The sequence below is a fragment of the Rhinolophus hipposideros genome (genome assembly GCF_964194185.1).
Source record: "Rhinolophus hipposideros genome assembly, chromosome: 19".
NCBI lineage: Eukaryota > Metazoa > Chordata > Mammalia > Chiroptera > Rhinolophidae > Rhinolophus > Rhinolophus hipposideros.
In genome coordinates, this window is record NC_138065.1 from 11,751,533 (window position 1) to 11,772,679 (window position 21,147).

At 46.0% G+C, this 21,147-nt stretch overlaps 2 protein-coding genes across 7 annotated transcripts in view; one reads left to right on the forward strand and one right to left on the reverse strand.

Moving 5' to 3' along the window:
- ST7L (suppression of tumorigenicity 7 like) overlaps positions 1-21,147 on the forward strand; it is a gene marked incomplete at its 5' end in the record, with an annotated part of 157,603 nt that overhangs the window by 93,789 nt on the left and 42,667 nt on the right. The window lies entirely within an intron of this gene.
- Positions 14,739-21,147, reverse strand: part of CTTNBP2NL (CTTNBP2 N-terminal like) — a 46,078-nt gene continuing 39,669 nt past the window's right edge. Inside the window, exon 6 of one of the 2 annotated variants that reach the window (XM_081025010.1) lies at positions 14,739-20,311. In XM_081025010.1, the coding sequence (XP_080881136.1) occupies positions 18,857-20,311 (1,455 nt within the window). In that variant the 3' untranslated portion in view covers positions 14,739-18,856. The remainder of the gene's footprint in view (positions 20,312-21,147) is intronic. The other variant, XM_081025009.1, reaches the window with a different exon arrangement.

Here is a 21,147-nt window from a genome sequence, read left to right on the forward strand (position 1 = left end):
CTGGAAACTGCCCACCCCCCTCAACCCCAAACTCACTGTCAGGTCTCGGTTGTTAGAGACGCTAGAGTGTGAGCGGACAGGGAGCAGCTGGCTGCAGAGGCGCCACGGACATCCCCGAGGCAGAGATGAAGAGGGGCTCAGAGGGCCCTTTATCTCCTCTCCCCACCTCTTACTCCTTTACCTCACTTTCTGTGGCAGAGGGCAGAGTGTGTTCATTAATTAAACAAATATTTATGTATTCCCTACCATGTGCTAAACCGGAGGACACGTCAGTGAACAAAGTAAAACAAAATAATTTCGCCCTCCCGGAGTTTACCCTCCATTGGGAGAAGACAGACAATAAACAGTAAACGTGGTCAGCAAAACCTATAATGTGTTAGAAAGCCATAAGTACTGTGGGGAAACAGAGTTGTAGCCAGGATGATCCAGTAGGCCTCCTGAAGGTCACGTTCAAGTCAAGACTTGCAGGAGGCATGGAATAAGGCCGGCAGATGCTTGCTTAAGAGCATCCCAAACTGAGGGAACAGCCAGCGCGGACTCCAAGGTGGGAGTGGGCCGGTGTGTGGCAAGGGGGCCAGCCAGCTGGAGCAGAGGGAGCACCGGAGGAGGAGAGTTCCGATAGGTAACAGGGGCGGGCCAGGTCGTGCAGGGAAGAAGGTGCCCATCTTTGGGGGGAGAAGGTGGAAAGTGGGGCTCGACCGGAGTTGGATGGAAGTGGGAGAGGGTTGAATACAGAGACCAACCAGCTGATCCTTCCCTTGCCCTTCTTCCTCTCGGTCTGGGAGGCTCCAGTCAGCCCTTCTGTTTCCTAAAAAAGCAGCAGATTCTATGCTGAGCTCCCCTGAGAGGGGCAGGTGAGAGAGGAATGGACCCACGCTCATTCCTGGCTGGGCCCCTTCCCTTGGACCACTCGGTCACCTCCTCCCAGCCCCACCCTGATGCTGGGCAGCAGTCTGCAAGCTCTAGCAGCCTCTCCCAGACTCCTCTGTGTGCTTAGGCTTGGGTGGGACTCTGGCCCTGTGTTTATTTCTACATATGGGCCTGAGGTTGCAGGGTGGGGAGCTGAAGATGATCACATCAGCCCTAACCTTGGGTGGACTCGCCCACATGGGCCCCAAACTCACTTACGAGGCCCCTTCCTTGGCTTCGGCTATCTTTATAGTCAAGTGGGACCGTGTCTTGGCACAACATAGATGCTCAACTATGTTGCAGAGCTGAGGGGGCCCCTAGAAACATCAGCAGCTCTAAGAGGGAGGGAAGTGGGTGAGGGAACAAGCCTTCTCCCCAACGCTTACAGGCTACCTCTGTCATAGAGTGGACAATCCAAGATGGGGCTTTGTTCCTTCTTCCTCTTCTTCCCCTCCCCTCTGGGCCCTCAGTTCCCCAGGAGGAACCCCAGGCTGAATGAGCCAGCTGACTGCAAGAGCTGTACTCAACCACTTAACCAGAGAACAAATACGGAGCCAGAGAAGAGGTTTTCCGGGATCTGCCACTTTGGAGCTTCAAATCTCAAAATAAACTTCCAGTCTCAAGGTCCCAGACACTACTGGAGAGCTCAGCTCCTCACGCAAGGGCCTGTTGTGGGGCTTCCAGGCAGAAGGTCAAGGCCAGAGGCTCAGGCTAGCGCCTGACCTGCTCCTCCCTCCCACCCTCACCCCAGTCCACCATAATGGGAGCCAGGGAAGAGTCACTGATTTGGGAGTCACGTTCTAGCACTTATTGAGCACCTGCTGCATGCCCAGCACTGGCCAGGGCATCCTAAATGACACAGAATGCGTGAAAATGCCCTATTCCAAGGCTTTTTCTTGCAAATACAATGAAGCCATCTGAGGGTGGCACTCTAGGTTTGGCTGTTCATGGCTGCATGCTGCAGATGTCAGCAGAGACCCGAGGGAGGACCCCAGAATCCCCCCACCCCACCCCAGGCCTTCAGCAGGACAGCTTCCACCCAGCCAGCTCTTCCTTCTTCCTCAAGGTGGCACCATAGCCTCCTGTCCTCAGAAGTGGGTGTTCTCTCATCCTTGATATCTCACTTTATACTCTGCTCCTCTTGGGGCCACTTCGAGTTAAGATTCATCTTTCACTCTATTTTCAGCTGTGTGTGACTGAACGGTTTTGAATATCTACTGGCCCTTGGATGGGAGTGGAGATGAGCTCAAGGAACTCGGGTGTGGGTAAACAGCTCTTACTCCCCGGGACCTACCCCGCCTCCCAGGAGGCTCCTCCTTCCCTGGGCCCCTTTGCGATGACCTTTTCTCTTTCCCAGTGGGTGGGAGGTGGTGTGGATGGTAACAAGCAGAGAGAAAGACTGAGAAGGGGCTGGGGGGAGGTTTGGATGGGAGTCAAGGAATTCCTGCGCCTGCTGCTTGCATAAGGGGCCCTGAGCTGCCTTTCCTGAGAGTTCTTTGCAAACCAAGGCAAGTCTCATTTGAAATGAGGCCAGGTTCACACAGGCCCCCAGTGCCCAGCCCCCTGCCCTCTGTATCCCTCTTTGGCCTCCCCATGCAGGTGTCTAGGGAGGAGAAGGGAACATGGGAAGAACCCAGGGCTTTAAAGAGGGCTGGGGTGGGGATCTATCTTTGTACATAGTGTGACCAGCCTCTCCTTGGTATTTATGGGCTCCTAGGCGAGGCGTGGAACATGTCTCAAAGAGATCAGGCCAAGAGGTCTTTGAAAAGAAGGAGCATCCAGCTCCAAGCCAGGGAAGGGGGTTTGGGGGGGCAGGGACCCCTTACCTCCCAGCCAGTGGCCAAACGGGGTAGACAGCTTCCCAAGGGGCCCAGGAGAAAGGAAAAGAGGGAGCTGAGGGAAAAGGGGAAGGAGGAGGGGAGGCTTGGGAGGCGGGGCCTGGGGGGTGGAGCCTTTTAGCACTTTGGCTGTAATCAGACTGGAGCCAGGCGAAGGGCGGGCTGACAGCCATCCTGGGCGGGTGGCCCAGGTTCTGTGTGAGGCCAACGGGTGTGCTGCTGGGATCCTGGGTGGTCACTGACCAGCCTAACCCCAAGGGAGGGTGGTTCCCGCTTTGCCCTCAGCCCCCTCTCCCAATCTGCTTGTATGAAGTAGACTAAGCAGGAACTCACTTTCTCTCCCCACCACCTGTTCTGGTCCCCAGAATGATCTGGAAGTGAGATTTTCTTCCAAAGGACAAAAATCTGCAGAACCCCCTATCTGCGTCCCTCCCACTCTGCCTTCCTTGGTTCACTTGCCTCTCGCTGTCCCCGTGTCTCTTCTCTGTGTCTCTCTGGGTCTGTCTCTCTCTGGCTCACTTCTGTCATTCTGTGTCTATTCCTATCTCTCGGTGTTTGTCTTTCTGTCGTCATTTGTCTCTCTGTGTGTCTTTGTCTTCTGCCTTTCCTCCTCTGATGCTTATCAGTTCAGTCTTTGTCACTCTCCATCTTTTGGAGTGTATCTGTTTCTCCATCTTTCTCTCTGTATAAATCTGTATGACTCTCTCTCTATCTCTCACTCTTCTTTCACTCTCCCCATCTATGTCTCCAGGTATTTTCTGACTCTCTGTGGCTTTCTCAGTCTCAATCTCTGTGTGTTCCTCTCTGTATTTTTCTCAGTGTGTATCTTTGTTTCTTTTTGCCTCTTTCTCTCTTTTTCTTGCCCTCTCTTTCACACTTTCCTCAGTAGCCCCTGCAATACAGTCCAAGTGCAGTAGACTGAAAGAAATCAGAAAACCTGAGTTTTATCCCCAACTCAGCCATGCATGATTTGCATGACTCTGAGGGTAGCTTTCCAACTCCTGACCTCAGTTTCCTCACTGTTGAAACAAGTAGGATGGAGAGCTAGTTCCTTCAGTGGGGGCCTCTTTCTCTCTTGTTTTTTGTAGCACAGTCCACCCGCTGTCCGTGGCCTCTGCTTCTCTGCTCCCTAAATTTGACCCCGAAGTCAGGACCTCAGCATCTATCGGACCCCAGGGAAGGAGTCTCTGATACTGTCAGCCAGCAGGCCCCCAACGGAGGACTCCTCACTCCTTCACCCCCTTAAACATCAGGGTGAACAAGGTCCCTTTCTGGGATGCAAACCAGATTAGCTCATCTTTCTAATCCTCTTTGTGCTGGGGCCTCTGCCAGGCAGGGACACCCACAGCGCAGAAGGAGGGTGAGTGTGTGTGTGAGTGTGTGTGTGTGTGTGTGTGTATACACGCGCGCGCGCTTGAGAGGGCAGGACCGAGGTTCTCCTCCCTCTGTTATGCCCCAAAAGCCCAAAGCAACTGCCCTCGCTGTATAAGAAACCTCATTATGCTTGAGACTTCAAAGAAGGGTTTTCATAATCCCAGCCTGCCTCCCCCATCTCCTTTTCTACAGCCTCTCTAGGGCTGAAGAAATCATTCTATCCCCCTGTTCCTGAACAGCCCAGAACCCACCCCTTCTGCACACATAGCCCATGCATATGTGCACATATTCTTCTCAAGTCATCATAGAAGGGTCCTTTCATTTCTTCTCGAAAAGCCTGGAGTGTCAGGCAGGGAACAGGGGACAAGGGGGAGGAGGGAACAACAGGCAGTCCGGATGCTTCACACTCCAAGTTGGAAGCTTCCAGACCCTTTCTGAAGTTTCATTTGGAGACGTCTTTCTTGGCTGATAAGATCAAAGTATTCCCTCTGCCAAATCATTACCTTATTTTCGAGGCAATTACAAAACTTATTGTATCAATTAGCTCGGTCTCCAGCCGCAGCAATTTATCTCTGTCTGCCTTGCGCTTGCAGAGGGAAGGGTCTGCAGGCCCAGCCAGCCGAGCAAGCTAGGGGAGGGCGGGGAGCAGGGAGCTGTCCGGCCGCTTTCAGCAGGGCCAGGCAGGTGGAGGGCATCTCAGGCACTCTTCCGAGGACTGGACGACCCGCCGGTTCCTTGCGCGGCGGAACACTGCCCCAGGAGCGCTCTTTTCCGCGCGGCCGCCACACCTGCTCTCCTGATGTGGCCCAGGAAGGCGAGCCCGCAGAGCCCGGAGTGAGGACCAGACGTTTCAGGTCAGGCCTGGGCCCGGGCTCCGCAGAAGAAAACGCCGAGCCGGAGCCCAGGATGTGGCCCTGACTCTCGGGTGGGAGGCTCACTCTGCGGGCCGTGCGCCCCACAGTGGCGTTTACTGGAAAGACATGGTAGTGGGACCGGCGTCTTCGTGGGGCCACTCCCACGTTTCAGCCACGGAGAAAACCTCAGTAGGGAATGCGTGGCCCGGAGATGTCGGTGTCCCCATGGGTGCGGGAGTGTGGCTTCCTTTGCTTTTGCCCTGCCTGCAGCCCCCAGAAGAACCACGCCTCTACGTGGTGTTGGGGTCAGGTGGGGTTCTCAAACTTTTTGGTCTCATGACCCCTTTACACTCTTAAAATGTATCAAGGACCCCAAAGAGCCTTTGTTTATGTAGGTTATATCTGTTCATATTAAAAATTAAAACGGACACAGGCGTCAACTGAAAAGGCGCCCAGTGGACAATTTGAGCCGCAAAATAGTTTTAAATGATAACCCAAACAATAAAATAAATAGGCACGAGTCTTTGCTGATATGAATAAATGATCGAGTAAACATATGAGGAGAAGACACAAATCTCCCAGGCAGAAGAATTCAAAATAATTATGTAACTACTATGTGGGCTACAGGCTGTGACTTTCTTTCAAAGAGTACAGAACATAAAAGGGGGGGGGGTTGCAGGGAAGAGTAACTTTACAGTGGAGAAACCTAACAAACGTCACTCACGTGATCAGGGTCAACATCAACAGTGATAAGACATGTTGGTGGGTGCCCTTGATGTGATGTGATAAGCTTTTCTTCCCCATAACTCCAGTGTAACAAACAAAATTCTGAGTGCAGTTGTTAATTTTATCTGTTGTGTTCTTTATTGAACAGAAATACTTAATTTTGATATAGTCAGATTTATCAATTTTTGCCTCATCGTTTTGTATTTCTTCAGTTTTATTTGAGAAATCTTTCCATATCCAAGGATCACAAAATTATTCCCTTACATTTTCTCCAGTTAGCTTTACAGTTTTATATCTTATACTTCAGTTTTTATGCCATCTAGATTGGATTTTGTATATGGTTCAAGGTCCAACTTTACTTTTTTCCATGTAATGAGTCAACCTATCTCTGAATTTTCTACATTTCTTTGTCCATTAACCAAGTACTCCTGGTCTATAAGTAAATTTTGTTCAAATAGATCTCAAAACTTTCTTTCAAAGCTAATTACAGCTCTCTTGCCCTTCCTGAACCTCTGAACTCCTTGAAAAGAGTATACACTCTCCATTCAGGAGAACTCCAAACGTTTTTCATCTTCATTTTCTTAACTCCTATTTACTTCTTAATCTGCTATAATCCGGTGTCAGTACCCCAAAGTATACTTGGAATTGTTCTCAGTGGCATCACAAAATGCCTCCTAATTGCTGGATTTAGTGCCCTGTTTTCGTCCTGTATTTTCCGAAGTACTGCTTTGTCTGTATCCCACAAATACAGAGGGTGCCAAAAAAAAAGTATACGCATTTTAAGAAAGGAAAAAACTGTTTATTAAAATTGTAATACTCAGTATATACTGATAACAAAAGACAAATACAAGTCACGTGTATACATTTTTTTTGACATCCCCGGTATTGATCTTGTGTTTTCATTTTCATTCATATCAAAATATTTTCTAATTTCCCCTTTGATTTCTTCAGTTATTTAAAATTGTGTTATTTTTCAGATATTTGGAGATTCTTCAGAGACATTTCTTCTTTTGTTGTCATTTTGTTTCTTAAACAATTTTTTTGTTCATTGGTTTTGTGGGGTTTTTTTGTGTTTTTTTTTTAAGGAGGGCATAGCTCCCACTGGCCCATGTGGGGATCGAACCGGCAACCTTGGTGTTATTAGCACCATGCTCTAACCAACTGTGCTAACTGGCCACCCCTTTCAGAGACATTTCTGTTATTGATTTCTAATATAATTCCATTGTGGTCAGAGAACATGCTTAATCTGATTTAAATCCTTTTAAGCTTATTTAGACATTTTAATGGTGAGTCTCATGGTAAGTGTTCTGTGTGTGTACTTAAAAATAATATGTATTCTGCTGCATTTGGCTGAAGTATTCTATGACAACTTACCCTATTTATGTCTTCATATTTAAAGTGGAGTTTATTGTAGGGAGTATATACAAGGGGTGTCAAAAAAACATATACAAGTAGACACTTGGGTCAATGTTGCTCAAGCAGTAGTTCGCTGCAATCAGAAGTGTCTGGATGCTGATGCACGACTCTGAGCACCTCTGGTAACTGCAGAAGTCAAACGTGACTTGTATTCATCTTTTGTTATCGGTATATATTGAGTATTGCAATATTAATACAGTTTTCTTCAAATGTGTATACATGTTTTTGGCACCTTCTGTATTTGAGTCTTACTTTTTTATACAATCTGACAATCTCTCCCTTTTAATGGGTTGTTTAGATCATTTACGTTTTAAGTTATTATTGAGATGGTTGGTTTTCAATCAACAATTTACTATTTTTCTATCATCTTTTCTTTGCTCCCCTTGTTCTTTGTTTTGATTATTTTTTTATGATTCCATTTTTATCTCATTTGTTGTCTTATGAGCTTTGTTTTGTTTTGTTTTTTAGTGTTTGCTGTAGGGCTTACAGTATATGTCTTTAATTGATCATGGTCTATCTTCATATGATATTATACTGATTCATGTTTGTGTACTTTCATTTCTCAGCCTGTGTGCTATTGTCATGCATTTTACTTCTACATATTATAAATCCCACACAATACATTGTGATAACTTTTTGAAGAGATTTAAAGACTAAGAAAAATAATCTTTTATATTTACCCACATAGTTACCATTTCTAGTGCTCGTCATTCCTTTCTGGATCCAGATTTCTGGAATCATTGTCCTTTTGCCTGAAGTACTTCCTTTAATGTTTCTTGTACTGAAAGTCTGCTGGTGGTGAGTCCTTTCAGCTTGTACGTGTTTGAGAAAAGTATTTTGCCAGTTTTTGAAAGGTATTCTCACTAAGTATAGAATTCTATGTTGATTTTTTTCCCCTCAGTACTCTAAAACTTTCACTTCACTGTCTTCAGGATTATATTTTTACCACTGAGAAGTCTGCCGTTATTCTTATTCTTGTTCATTTGTCTATAACATGGTATTTTCCATCTGGTTGTTTTGAAGGTTTTCTCCTTATTACTGGTTTTAAACAATTTATGATTTTCCTTGGTGTAGTTTTCTTCATGTGTCTTGTGTTTAGGATCTATTACATTTTTGTATCTGTGGGTTTCTCATTTTTGACAAATTTGACGATTCCTTTTATTCAAATATTTTCTTTCTTGGACTCCAATTAAACTAAATATGAGATCACTTGAGTTTGTTTCAAAGCTCAGTGATGATCTGTTCATTGTGAAAAAAATCATTTTTTTTTATGTTCTGTGTTTCATGATGCATTATGGATAGTTTTTATTGCTATTTTTTCAAGTTTGACCATTATTTATTCCATAGTGTGCAATCTGTTGTAAATACCATTCAATTTTTTAAAAAAAATCTCAGATAGTGTGGTTTTCATTTCTAGAAATTTGATTTGGGTTTTTTCTCTATCTCTCATGTTTCTAATTAACAAACTCAATCTTTCCTCTATCTCCTTAAACATATGGAATACAGTTATAATAGCTGTTTTGATATAATTGTCTACTAATTTTACCATTGGTTAATTTTTACTTGATTGATTTTTCATAATTATGGGGCATATTTTTCTGCTTTGTTGCATGCCTGGTGATTTTTGATTGGATGCTAGACATTGTGAATTTTAATTTTTAGGAAGCAGATATTTTTGTTTGCCTATACAAATTCTTGAGCTTTGTTGTGGGATGCAGTTATTTGGAAATAGTTTGACCCTTTTGAGTGTTGTTTTTAAATTTTTTGGTGGGAGCACTGCAGCATTTAGTTTAGAGCTAACTTTGGCACACTATGGAGACAACTTTTGAGTACTCTAACATCCCATGAATTATGAGATTTGTCATTTTGCCTAGTGAGAACAGAAACTACTCCAAGTCCCATGTGAATTCTGAGTATTGTTTCCTCTAATCCTTTTGGGTGGTTCTCTCATTGGCCTTGGGTTGTTTCCTCATATGCTATGTTGATTAGCAAGGTGAAGTCTCTGAAGCTCTCTGGAGGTCTCTCTCTTTGCAGTTCTCATCTCCAATACTTTTCCTTCCCAATTCCCAGCTTCATCTCCTGAACTTAAGGAGTTGCCAGATTATGCCTTGATTACCCCTCACTGCTGGGGCGATCAGAGGACTCACTTTGTTTGTTTCCCATCTCTGTCCTTTTTTGCCTGATTCCAGTGTCTTGAAAATTATTGTTTAATATATTTTCCTCAGTGTTTAGTTGTTTTAAGTGGGAGAATAAATCCAGTCCCTATTATTCCATCTTAGTCAGAAGCAGAATTCTCTAAAATTTAAAAAAAAAAACCCAGAACCTATCTTTTGACTCCATACTCTTTGATTACATTTTCATGTTTATGGTGCATTCATAATTGTGTACACTGCATTATTTTCTTGATAAAAGAGTAATTTTGTTTTGAATAGCCATTGATAAGAAATTAATTACCCACTTATAATTTTAGAAATCCAATAATTGGAAGAATTTTCTAGAGACCAGCTTCTGGCTCCATACTCTTAAAGCATTGTTTCTCCTCCATTTCCCACTATCTTTAGTGCCAGGTGCTATAGGATATGTTTATAGTAATACAACCTTGGTGTTGCTCCTTCATGTCACTATGCAAGGTGAGGCAGCATGAGGATTGATAGAAGCATTCCTGGAAGCCATGCTTGCACTGGGTGGCTAGCCCAAACTCAATGATACGTGGATATGACTGCAAACCCCATACATACATTCACTCAAAACAGTCCTTTATTCAACTCAACTTTAGCTAATACCCAAAATGCTTGTGGCCACCGCTCCAAGGCCACCCAACGTGGGTAAAGTGTGATATAGGAGAAGTCAGAGTGAAAAGAGCCAGCAGTCTTAATTGATTACAGTTAAGATATTTTACTTTAGCAAATTTTAGAAAAACAAATGACCATAGGAACACATGGCTTGGGTCCTTCAGGGACTGGAAGGGGCTATACCAGGGATGGATGGTCCTTGAAGTTTAAACTTCATGGTGAATCTGCCTCTGCTCATGATGCCTCAGTTCAGGCTCCCAGTGAGGTCCAAATGCTTCCACTGCACAGACCATGCCCTTCCTCGGGAATTCACTTATCTGGACTTCTCTCCCACCCAGACTTCTCACCATGTCTGTTGGTGGCTCTGTGCGTTGCATATGTTGTTCTCATTACCCAAAATGCCCTTCATGCCCTTCCTCACCTGGGAGCATCTACCCCTCCTTCAGGACCAGGGTCAGTGTCATTTCCTCAGTGAGACTGGTCATTCCTGACTCCGCTGGGGATTGTTCCTATTTTTATTGTGGTCCACAGAACACCATGATTTGTGTTTGTCTCTCCCCCCAGCATCTGAAGCCCCAGATAAGGGCCTATGACTTGTTTCTTTATCCCAGTGCCTAAGTCAGTGAGTGGCACCTAGTAGGAGCTGTTGTATGGATGTCTGAATGAGTGAAATCTCTTTGTTTTCCTCTCACCGAGTGCTGGATCTTGCTTACTTACTTGACCCATTAAGGGCTTGCTGTGTGTGTGTGTGTGTGTGTGTGTGTGTGTGTGTGTGTGTTTAACAGCAAAGACAGTATAGGAAGAGCAAGACATTTTCAAAGCATAAATGGATGAATGAATGAATGTTGAGAGACTCCTCCTGATTCCTGTCTAACAAATAGTTATTGACCACCTATTTTGTGTTGGTCTGGGAGCTACATAATTCTAATGGTTATCACTTGCTGAGTGCTTACTTATGCCCTAACTAGTCTGAAGTCTTAGATTTACTCATTTAAGGCTCACAACCCTGTGAGGGTTTCTGTGATTGCCCTTTCCCTCGTTGGGGCTTCCGTGTCTGAGGCAGGGACTGCGGCCTACTCCGCCTTTCGTATCCCGGCCCGCGCCAGCGTCTCTAACGTGGGTCCTGTCCAGGGAGGTAGGAGTGCGGCCAGGCCTTGGTGCAGGGAGAATTACAGCGACAGAAACACCAGGGGGCGCGAGCAACTCAGCTTTGGGAGGAAGGAACACACAGCTTCGCACGTAGGCGGCACAGCCCTGGGCCGCCTTCTCACCGCTGCGCCTTTCCCCAAGGGCAGCAAATAATCTGCAGAGTACTCACTATGGGCCAGACACTTGCCCGCTTTATCTCACTGAATTCTCACTAAACCCTGAGAGGGAGGTTCTCGTGTCTTCATTATACTGATGCTGAAATGGAGGGTAGCAGAGGCTGACTTGCCCAAAGCCACATAGAGAATGACCAAGCTCTTGTTCTGAACGTTTCTTGTGTGATGCTTTTGCAACCATGTCCTGTGGACATAGTGCACACATATCCCTATCCACGCAAACCAGTATCCTGTCCCTGGTGTTTATTTAAATTGGTGTCTCGAACCACAGATTTCCCTGCTCTGCTGAACTCCTTAGGCACTTGGGGGCCCCATCACCCTTATGGGGCACCTGCTGCATCCTGGCCTGCACTGCCCTGAGATGTCACGTCGCCAGAATTGTTCCCCCTTAGAGTGTAAATTCCAGCCCTTAGCATGAGACTTGACACAGTCAGTGCTGAATAAACACATGCTGAGTCAATGAAGGGCGGGCACAGCAAGTGTGTGTGTGTGTGTGTGTGGGGGGGGGGTGTCTCCTTCTCAACATAGCTCAGACCTGCAGAGCCAGAAGCAACAAACACCTGTCGGAAATATGTGAATGAGGATTTAATCATTTAACATTTCTATTTTGTGTCCAGCTGGGACTGCAAACTCCCAGAAGGTATGGGGATGAGGAATGAGGGTGTGTGGGTGTGTGGACGCAAGGAGGCACGGAGCAGGGCAGGGAGCAGAGCTTTCCCATAGAGAATAAGGCCCACATAGGGAATGGAGGTGGGGGGAAGGGGGAGATGCCAAGGCCTGAGAGCAGCAGGAAAGCGAGCCCTGAATAAGAGCCTTGTACGTGGCCCTGGGATGCTGACTCACCAAGACTCGGGAGGGATGAAGAGGGGGCCTGTATGCTGCGGTCAACACCCCCAAACCGCCCACCCATGTTGAGGACACCCTGTTTGTTCTGAGGCCCAAACAGTCCTGGGAGGCTTTGATTTGGGTTGGCTGGGCTGAGGGAGCAGGGTAGGGGAGGGTGGACACTACAGAGGAGGGAGATGGGTGACGTTTTGGAGAGCGTGAAAGGCCCTTCCTGGGAGAGCTGTGTGTTTGGGTCCAGGTGCGAAAGGAGGACCAGGACAAAGAGCTGTCTGTCCCAAACAAGCAGGTGTGGCAGGTCAGACTCCAAGCAGGGAGGGGAGACAAGCTCGTGGCTTCATTGGCTTATTGTCTACACCTGAGGAGCAAGGCATGCTTCCCATGAGTGAGTGCTGCCCAGAAGCGATGCTGGACAGATGGAGCACAGCCTGGGAGTAGAAGCTCCACCATCCTCACTGCAGCTGTCAAACCGGTTCGGAAAGGAGGACAGGGTTTTTGTGGCAACAAGTATGGCAGACAGCCCTAGGGCAGGGGGCAGAGGCCAAGTCCTGGAATATGGGGCAGCTCAGGTGAACAAGATCAAAGCTGAGGCATTGTAGAGAATCAGGTCAGAGGACGGAGTCCTGAGGGAGCAGCCAAGGCTTGGCTAGCAATCCCTGGTCGCAAGTCAGCTCAGGGAGGTGCAGGTGGTGGAAGTGGGAGGGGAGCCAGATGGACTCTTCAGCCCGAGCTCTGCCACGAACGGGACACATGTAAGTTTGGACAACTCCCCTGGCTTTTCTGGGCCTCACTCTCCTCATCTGTAATTGAGGAAGCTAAAATGAAGGGTCTCTAAGCTTCCTTCTCGCTCTAACATTGAATGGTTCCATGTGTGTAGGCAAAGCATCCCTCTCCCCTCTCCTCACCAAAACCCTGTCCTGTGTCCTGCTCCTGGCTGAGTCCCAAAAGCTAACTAGTGGATTCATTCCTAGTTATGTTACTAACAAGAAGCTAATATTCAAAACTCCCCTGATGTGTTATACCATCGTTTTGACTCTAGTATGGCCAGTGGAAGGACCATGGACTTGAAGGCCAATGGAATAAAGGATTGAATTCCAGCTGTGCCACTGAGTCTCAGCCCTGCTCTGCTGTAGGACCATGGGTCGGTCAAGTAGGAGTAACTTGCCTCTTACGAAGAGTTGTGTTGATTGAATTACTAAGGAAATGTGTGGACCCTCCTTTAGAGAACTTAATCATGACCCAGAGAGCAGAGTCTGAGGTGGACATTAAGATGCAGGTTTATCAGGCAGTACCCTTGGAATCCACAGGAAGAGGGAGAACGAGAGATGGGAGGAAAAAGAAGGGAAGGGGAAGCTGAGTTGCAGCTCAGCCAATCCTACAGGGGGTTGAAGCTGGGAAGACCCTTCAGAGTTCCGTGGATTAGGGACAAGGGGGGCAGATCTTTATGCTCCATGTCCATCAGTCTTTGGATATGAACTGCCCATGGAAAGAGGTGTGACCTTGGTCAAAGTGATTTCTTTCAGTTAAGGCAATTCCTAGAAGGGGCTTCTGGCCGTGGGGAGTTTACTGTCACCAGCTAGGGAAATAAATCCTTTGTTCCTGAAGGGGACCTGGTTGCCCACCATGTTGTTAGTGAGTGGGACAAATTAAGTAGGTGACTTCCCAGGGATAAGGCCAATCTTATCGTGACACTTCCAGTAATTTCTCAGAGACCACCATTTCAGTGGTGTGGACAGAGCCACAATACCCTGTGCCACCTCAATTCTACCAGCGCTTTTGCCAGAACCACCTTCAATAACCCCATTTGTGTTATTCAGTTGTCTGTTAACTTTTTGTGTTAACATTTTGTTTCTCCCAACTAGACTGAGTACCCCAAGGGCAGGGAACACAAAACTTGTTTTCCATAATAGTTAGCTTGGTTTCTGTCTCATCTTAAACATCTGTTGCTTGAGGGGAGTAAGATGTTTTGTTGTTCAGTTTCTCTGACCTGATAAAGGTCTCCTCGGTTAGGTCTGATAATCCACTCCTGAGGGTTGGGGTGTCCTGCAGGGTTTAAACCTGCTCCATCCTAAGACTGCCCCGGCAATTATCTAGAGTCCCACCAGCCTGCAGAATCAGAACCTCCAGGGGGCCTGGAATTAGCATAATAAATGACTCAGGACGTTCACTCTCTTTTGGGAAACACAGGTAGTGGAAAGAGCAAACAAAGCACTGGGGTTTAAGTCCAGGCCCTGTCACTTACTAGGGGCCCGTGTACAAATCTCTGGTCCTCAACGACCTCACCCACACAGTGGGCTAATAGGACTTCACAGCACGTAATGGACGGACCGGTGCTCGAACCCAAGTGGGCACTCCTGACTCTATCACTAACCTTCTGGCAAACCAGATTCAGGAGTTAAGACATGTTCTTAGGTCAGAGGCAAATAACACGGTCTTGTGAAAGAACTGGTGAGGGCTCTGAGGCACATTTCTCAAAAGGTAATCCTCAGAATACCTGCGTCAGCGGGCCCCCAGGCCCAATCCCCAGGAATCCTTATTTTTAGCAGGCTTCCCCAGTATAGTGAAATACAATAAAGTTTGAGAACCATTTTCATCTCCTTTCTCCTCTGCTTTTACCAATGAATTGGTCATTGAAACGCGAGCAGATAGCTGGATACAGGCTCTCAGGTTTTCTCAACTAGTTTTAATTACATTAAAATGACTCCTGTGGGGAACAATGCTTATTGCCTACCTGACTCATCGGAATGAAAACACATCTTATTTTGAAGCCTGTGTTTTAAAAGACATTTGAAATTCTTTCAAGGACTAAGCATCAGTAGCGCTCCTGAGAATTCACACACACACACACACACACACACACACACACACACACACAGGCAGCATTGCTAACCTTGAGGCTTTCAGGGGAAAACGGATAAGCCAGTGTTTGCTGAAATGATCATTAATTAGCTTAAATGCTGGAAAATTCAGATGTGTAAACATCCACACTGAGAACATCTTTTTGTACATGACAGGATTTCCAAGTGCTTCGGTCTGGCTATAACTTGCATTTACTAACAAGGAACCAGCGACAGCACCTGACTAGGAGACAAGGGATGCATTTAGTCATTCGTAAAATGAGGGCAGACCCTCCTTGTCACAGCGGCTCCACCAGAAGCCATCAACCACATTTACATATAAGCATACCGTGTTTCCCCGAAAAGAAGACTTAACCGGAAAATAAGCCCCAGCATGATTTTTCAGGATGACATCCCTTGAACATAAGCCCTAATGCGTCTTTTGGAGCAACAATTAATATAACACCTGGTCTTATTTTTGGGGAAACACGGTATCCATTTTTCTGGGGATATTCTAGCTCTTCTTAGTTTCTCAAAAGGTCCAAACCCCCATGTGATTTAAAAATTAGACTGGATATTGCGAAGGCTCCTTTCAGCTCTAAGGTTCTAAAGAAAAGCAATGTCCCAGCTCCGTGTGGGGTCTAACCTGCATGGGGCACTGACTTCGTTTGGTTTTGAGAGGCTCCAACAAATGTTCCCTCCACACCACTCGCTCCTTGTCCAACAAATCAGGGCCTCTTGTGCAACATTCTTCACTTTGTACAAACAAGACTATTTTTCCCCCAGACAGTATGATTTAACTTGTTTTAATGTAATCTGCTATAAAAATGGATGAAGGCTTCTGCACGGTGCATTTGTTTTACAAATGTTAACGACGAGTTTATGTTTGGTGTTGTACATCATTACAATGTGTTGACCGGTAACTTCGCTTTCACAACATGGCTGAACACCAAAACTGTGAACCATGGAACTTTTACTTAGCACACACACGATCTACAGTCAACTTAAATACTAATCTATAATACCTAACTGGATTATTGGATCCATTGCAGTATTGTGCTTCTTTATCTCAGAAGATAGGCAACTAACAAAAATACACCTTTCTTTTTCATTTCCCCACCCCCATATTACACTGTAAAAGAATTATTTAGTGCACTTCCTAAGAAATAAACTTCCTTATAGTATCTCTCCATATATATATATCTATGCCAAAACAAAGGAGGGCACAATGCAACTTTAAGATTACCGTTTAAAGCAAGAGAGGTAAGAACAAACACTGGGACTGTGGCCCCCCTTCCCGTTTACAAAGTCCAGCTACTATCTCAACACCATTCATTTGGCTTTGCATGGGAATCAAGGTCAGTGCATGATTGCTTTGGACAGTTTAAGATGTCCCCTTCATCATTTGGTAGACACTCTGGGGCATTACTAGTTTTTACTTTTTGAATGTTATTGCCTTAATCTAACTATAAGCTGTGGAGACACCAATATACTTCATTGTGACGTCGACATTAATTTCCATCACACCTTTCCTCCACCGACTCGAGTACACTGGATTAAGAAATAGATTTAAATGACAGGAAGACGTCAGGGGCTGCTGGATAGATGTTGGCTAGAATGTGAGGACCCCAAGGCCTCTCCATCCCTGTGGACACAAATCCTATAACCACCATGTTGTAGCGGGCTGTGGCAGTCTTATTTGGAAGAGGGAGATAGTTATTATGAAACCAGAGGCCGACAGAGTCCGGAGCTTCTGCTGCCTGCACCGCTCGGCCAATAGACCCACACAGGAGTTGGGCCACAGAATAAGCGTTTATTATCAGAGCACCGGTGGTCTGGGAAGGCAACGGGTTGACACCTTCACATTCTCAGACCGGCTCAGGGTATTGAAGGGAAAACCTGGGCGTTCCTCCAGAGGCTACTGAGGGTTCCGCGGTCTGCATGGCTCTCTGGTGGCATCGGCAACCCAGGAACAATGATAGGAGCCTGAAAAGAATGCTGGACCATAGAGATTGTGATCAATAAGCCTAAGGGTATGAATCATAAGTTTCAGGATAATTTTCTAAAACAGGGAACTGGATGGGACAGGGGACATTCTGTGTTCCAGCCACAGGGAGTTGATCTATTGTTAAGCTATAGGTAGGTCAAGTAAAGGTGAGGCCAGGGACACCGATAGGCCTCTACTGTGGGGGTGCAAACCAGGTCCTGCTTCAATGATATCCTATAGATTTTGTTGGCCCTATTAGCCTGCAAGTTGGAAAGTCTGGAGGCTTTAATCTTCACAAACTTGCTATGATGGAAATGGCAGAAGTTTCTAGAATGGAAGAGGCTGCAACTTGGTAGCTTGTGGACGAAATCCATCTGCAGAAGTGTTTAGTGTTTTTTTTTGAATCAGTTCTTGATATTTAAAAACTAGAATGTTTCTCATGAAAATCTGGATTTCATAAAAATCTGAGGGGCTGGTAAACCAGGTCTGGCATTCTTGCACAGCAGCAAGCAGCTGGAGCTGAACAGGGGAGGACCTTTGAAACAGGGCTTGGGCATTTGGTTTGCTAGTCCCTACCAGTCCCAGCTGTCTCACACGCAACTGAGTGACCTGTTTCACTCATTTACATGGCCAGCTGAGTTCTGTGACACTGGGGTTGGTTTGGCTCGGCCTTTTTATGATGCTGAAGACCTGCCTTCATCTGGAATTCCCCTACCTCCTTGGGGACAGGATTCCACCTTTGATTGACTGGGTCCCAGCCACATCTATCTAGTTGCTTTGGTAGGTAATCTTAACACGCATTCCCACTCATCCTTTATGCTATATTGCAAACTCCAAAGATATAATTACACTAATGGTTGTGTGTTAAGTGGGTGTATGTTAAACACGTAAAGGGGTGTGTATCTATACAGACGTATGTATACTTCCATTTAGACAAAAGTTAATTTGGTTCCACAGATACAGACACCAAGTGCTGGCAGTTTGGAGGTTAAGTGTAACAGTTTGGTAAAACCTATATAATTCTGACTTATAATATTACAAAGAGAGTGAATTTTAAGTTATTGCTTTTTGATTACAGAATAAAGATCTCATTCTGTTGCAAAACTTTTATACAGAATGAGTAACCAGTTCCTATTCAAGTAACAGTGATTGGAATCACAAGTTCCTTACTCAACAGTAGATGCCTGAAGACAGTTTTTTTGAATAGAGATGTGATTTCGTTCTAGTCAAGAATTTATGCAGGAGACTGGGAGTGACTTAATTTTTCAAAAGTACAAGCAAGTCAGCACCCAGCTGCTTAATGCTCAGGAGGGTTTCTCACGGGTTCTACAAAGTTCAGCTTTGTTGTAAAGTTCACTCGACCTTTAGGAGTCCCATTCTACTTAGGCAGCCTTGTTTCTGAACACAAAGCTTGTAGCATTAAAAACCGTAGGAGAGGATTAAAAAGCAGAGTTGGTTTTTAACATTCAGAATTCAGAGGATCTCATTTTCTGCAACTAAACGAGCCGTTTTGTGGTTTTGCTGCAGAATCACATTCACGTGGCAGTCTTATTTCAGGCACTTTTAAAAACATGTTTGTCTGGATCGGGAATAAAAATCCGCATGAACCACTTCTGCATAATTCAAAATGAGTGTCGAGTGAGTCTAGTCCCCAAATAGACAGCACGTCACCACCTCGTCATCAATTAGCTTTCTTCATCACAACACAATGGTGCCTGCTGAGCTTGGGACATCTTTGAGGTGCCCGTCTAGCTTTATAGTACAAAGAGGTGAGTCATAAAAATCCACACTACTCAGTTTCTACTTAAAAAAATACAAAAAGGTGTAATACACTACATGTATTATACAGATGATTTCAGCGACTATCAAAATAAATAACATGATCTGACTCAATGTTTGACTCTGAGCTCTTGGACGAAATCTGGTGGAATGTCAAATGTGGGGCCCCCTCCTAGGGACTAGCTGCTGGTCGGCAGAAGTATCTCAACGTCCTTGCCGTTGGCGACGATGGCATTCGAAGAGCAGCTGCTCGCAAGATCTTCTGTGGTGGTCAAAGAGGACGCCTGGGAATGAGTCTTGGTCAGTGGGGTGGTAGCGGATGGAGAAGGAGTGAGGCCAGGTTTTTTGGGTGGGATGGGGGGAGGGTTTCCTCTCTCAGCTCTGGGGATGGTAGGAGACTTGATCCCTGGAGACAGGGGACTCAGAGGGCTGGACACTTTCCCTGGAGTGGGTGAATGGCTGGTGTCACCTCTTGGGTTGGCAGTGTTGGCCAGATTGCGATAGTCTGTGCCAAAAGGAGAGCTGTTAGGAGAGACAGGCTTGATTGGCCCTTGTTGGCTGGTGAATCTGGAGAGCACCTGAGTGACCGTGTTTCGGGCCAGCTGCTTGGCAGCAGAGTTGTCTATGAGGGTGGGGGACAGATCCCTGGATGGAGGGCTCTGCAGGCCACTGGCTTGTTGGTCCTGGGACTGAAATTTGTGCCGAGCTGCATGGAACCGCTGGTTGATCCCTACTTGGTAGGACGACTGGTAGCCGGGGCTGCTAGCTGATGACCCCAGTAAACGCTTACTTAGTACTGGGGAAGAGCAAGGCGAGGACGAGAGAGAGGAGGAGGCAGTGCTGCAGGGAGACAGTGAGCTCGCACTAGAAGGCGGGTGACTCTCCATTCCCACCGGAGAACCACCATTCTCCATTGTTTTCTCTTGGGCCAATGCCACAGATTTCTCTCGTGGAGGCACTTGGTTTTCTACACTGCTGCCTGTAACCAACTCCTTGGTAGTTTGTATCTCTGGGTCAAAATGGCCATTGGTTTTTGCATAGGAGTACGCAGGCGTGGTGGGACCAGGCAGCCCCGTACTTGTCGCCTTGGCTACGTTGCTCACATGGGCTCTTTCTGCCTGAGAACTCTCCGTTTGGCAGGAGACAGACACGAGCACGGGAGGCTCGGTCAGTGTGCCTTTAGACCTGGTTACCGGTTTCTTCGGCTGCTCAGTAGGGCTACTAGGCTGGTGAGAAGCTTCGAGGTCCTTCACTATCTTCTTCAAGCTTTCCATTTCTTCTTTCAAGGTTCTGGTCCGGTTCTCTTCTCGGTTCAGTTTTGCTCTCAGTTGTTCTCTTTCGATATCAAACTCCGACAACTGCTTCTCCACCTGGGCCTCGGTCTGTAAGCCACGCTTCCTCTCAGCTGCCAGCTCTTCCTCCAGCTTACTCACCCGGCTCCTCTCCTTCTCCAGTTTCAGGCTCAGCTCTCCGGCCTTCTGTCCCTCCTCGGCTGCCTTGCTGGTGGCTTTCTTGCACTCGAGTACCAGCATGGAGGACAGCTGCTTGTGGCGGGAACGCTCCTCTTCCAGCTGACTGGAGAGCTTCTTCTGCTCTTTTTCAAACTTTTTTACTTGGGATTTTTCAAATTCCAACTAGAAAACAATGACAACAAAAAATGCCACCACACATCTTGATTAGAGTAAAACAACAGAGATATACTGAAAAAGTACTGTAAGGAGAGTGCCTGGCTAACAGTTCCTGGCACACAGGATTCTCACGTACGCCATGTGCTTAGATCAAATATTAGGACACCTGCCACAAAAATGTACACATTATCATTTAATCTTCCTTTGATGATTTAGGAAGCTCTTCTAGTTCTTATATAGTCTCAGGGTTATTAGTGGGAAGATGAACTATCCTTGTGTTTTAGGTGTGTGGAGAGTTTGGAGCAGTAGAACCAAGCAAAACAGAAAGCCATAGAAACCAGATTTGTGATGAATACCGCTAAAAACAAAACCTTTAAAGCTTCAGTAATAATTCTTTCTGGTCTTAAAAACAAACAAATGGCAGTCTGTTTTGATCGTCATCCCAACCCCATTTAAAAGGAAGCCTTTTAGTCGGTACTTTTCAAACTTTGAGACCCACTAATGGATAGGGAAACCAATGTAGTGAGTCATGACCAGAAGTTTTAAAAAACAAAATAGAAAACATCAGTGAGTATCGGAAACAGTAAGGGTTATGTATGATTTCATGAGATTTTTGTTTCAGGCCTGTGTGATGTAAAATGCATTTCTTACTGGAGTCAAAAGAAGTTTGACTGCTCAAAGTCAGTGTTCCCCAAAGTGTGTTCTATGAAACGGTAGTCCCACAGTGAGTGATCTATGTCAAAAAAATATTTCATGAAAACACAGGTTTGCTAAACACAAAATACCCCATCTTGTCCTTGAAGACTTACAACATGCTTTTTCCTACTAAAGGGTCTAAGAAA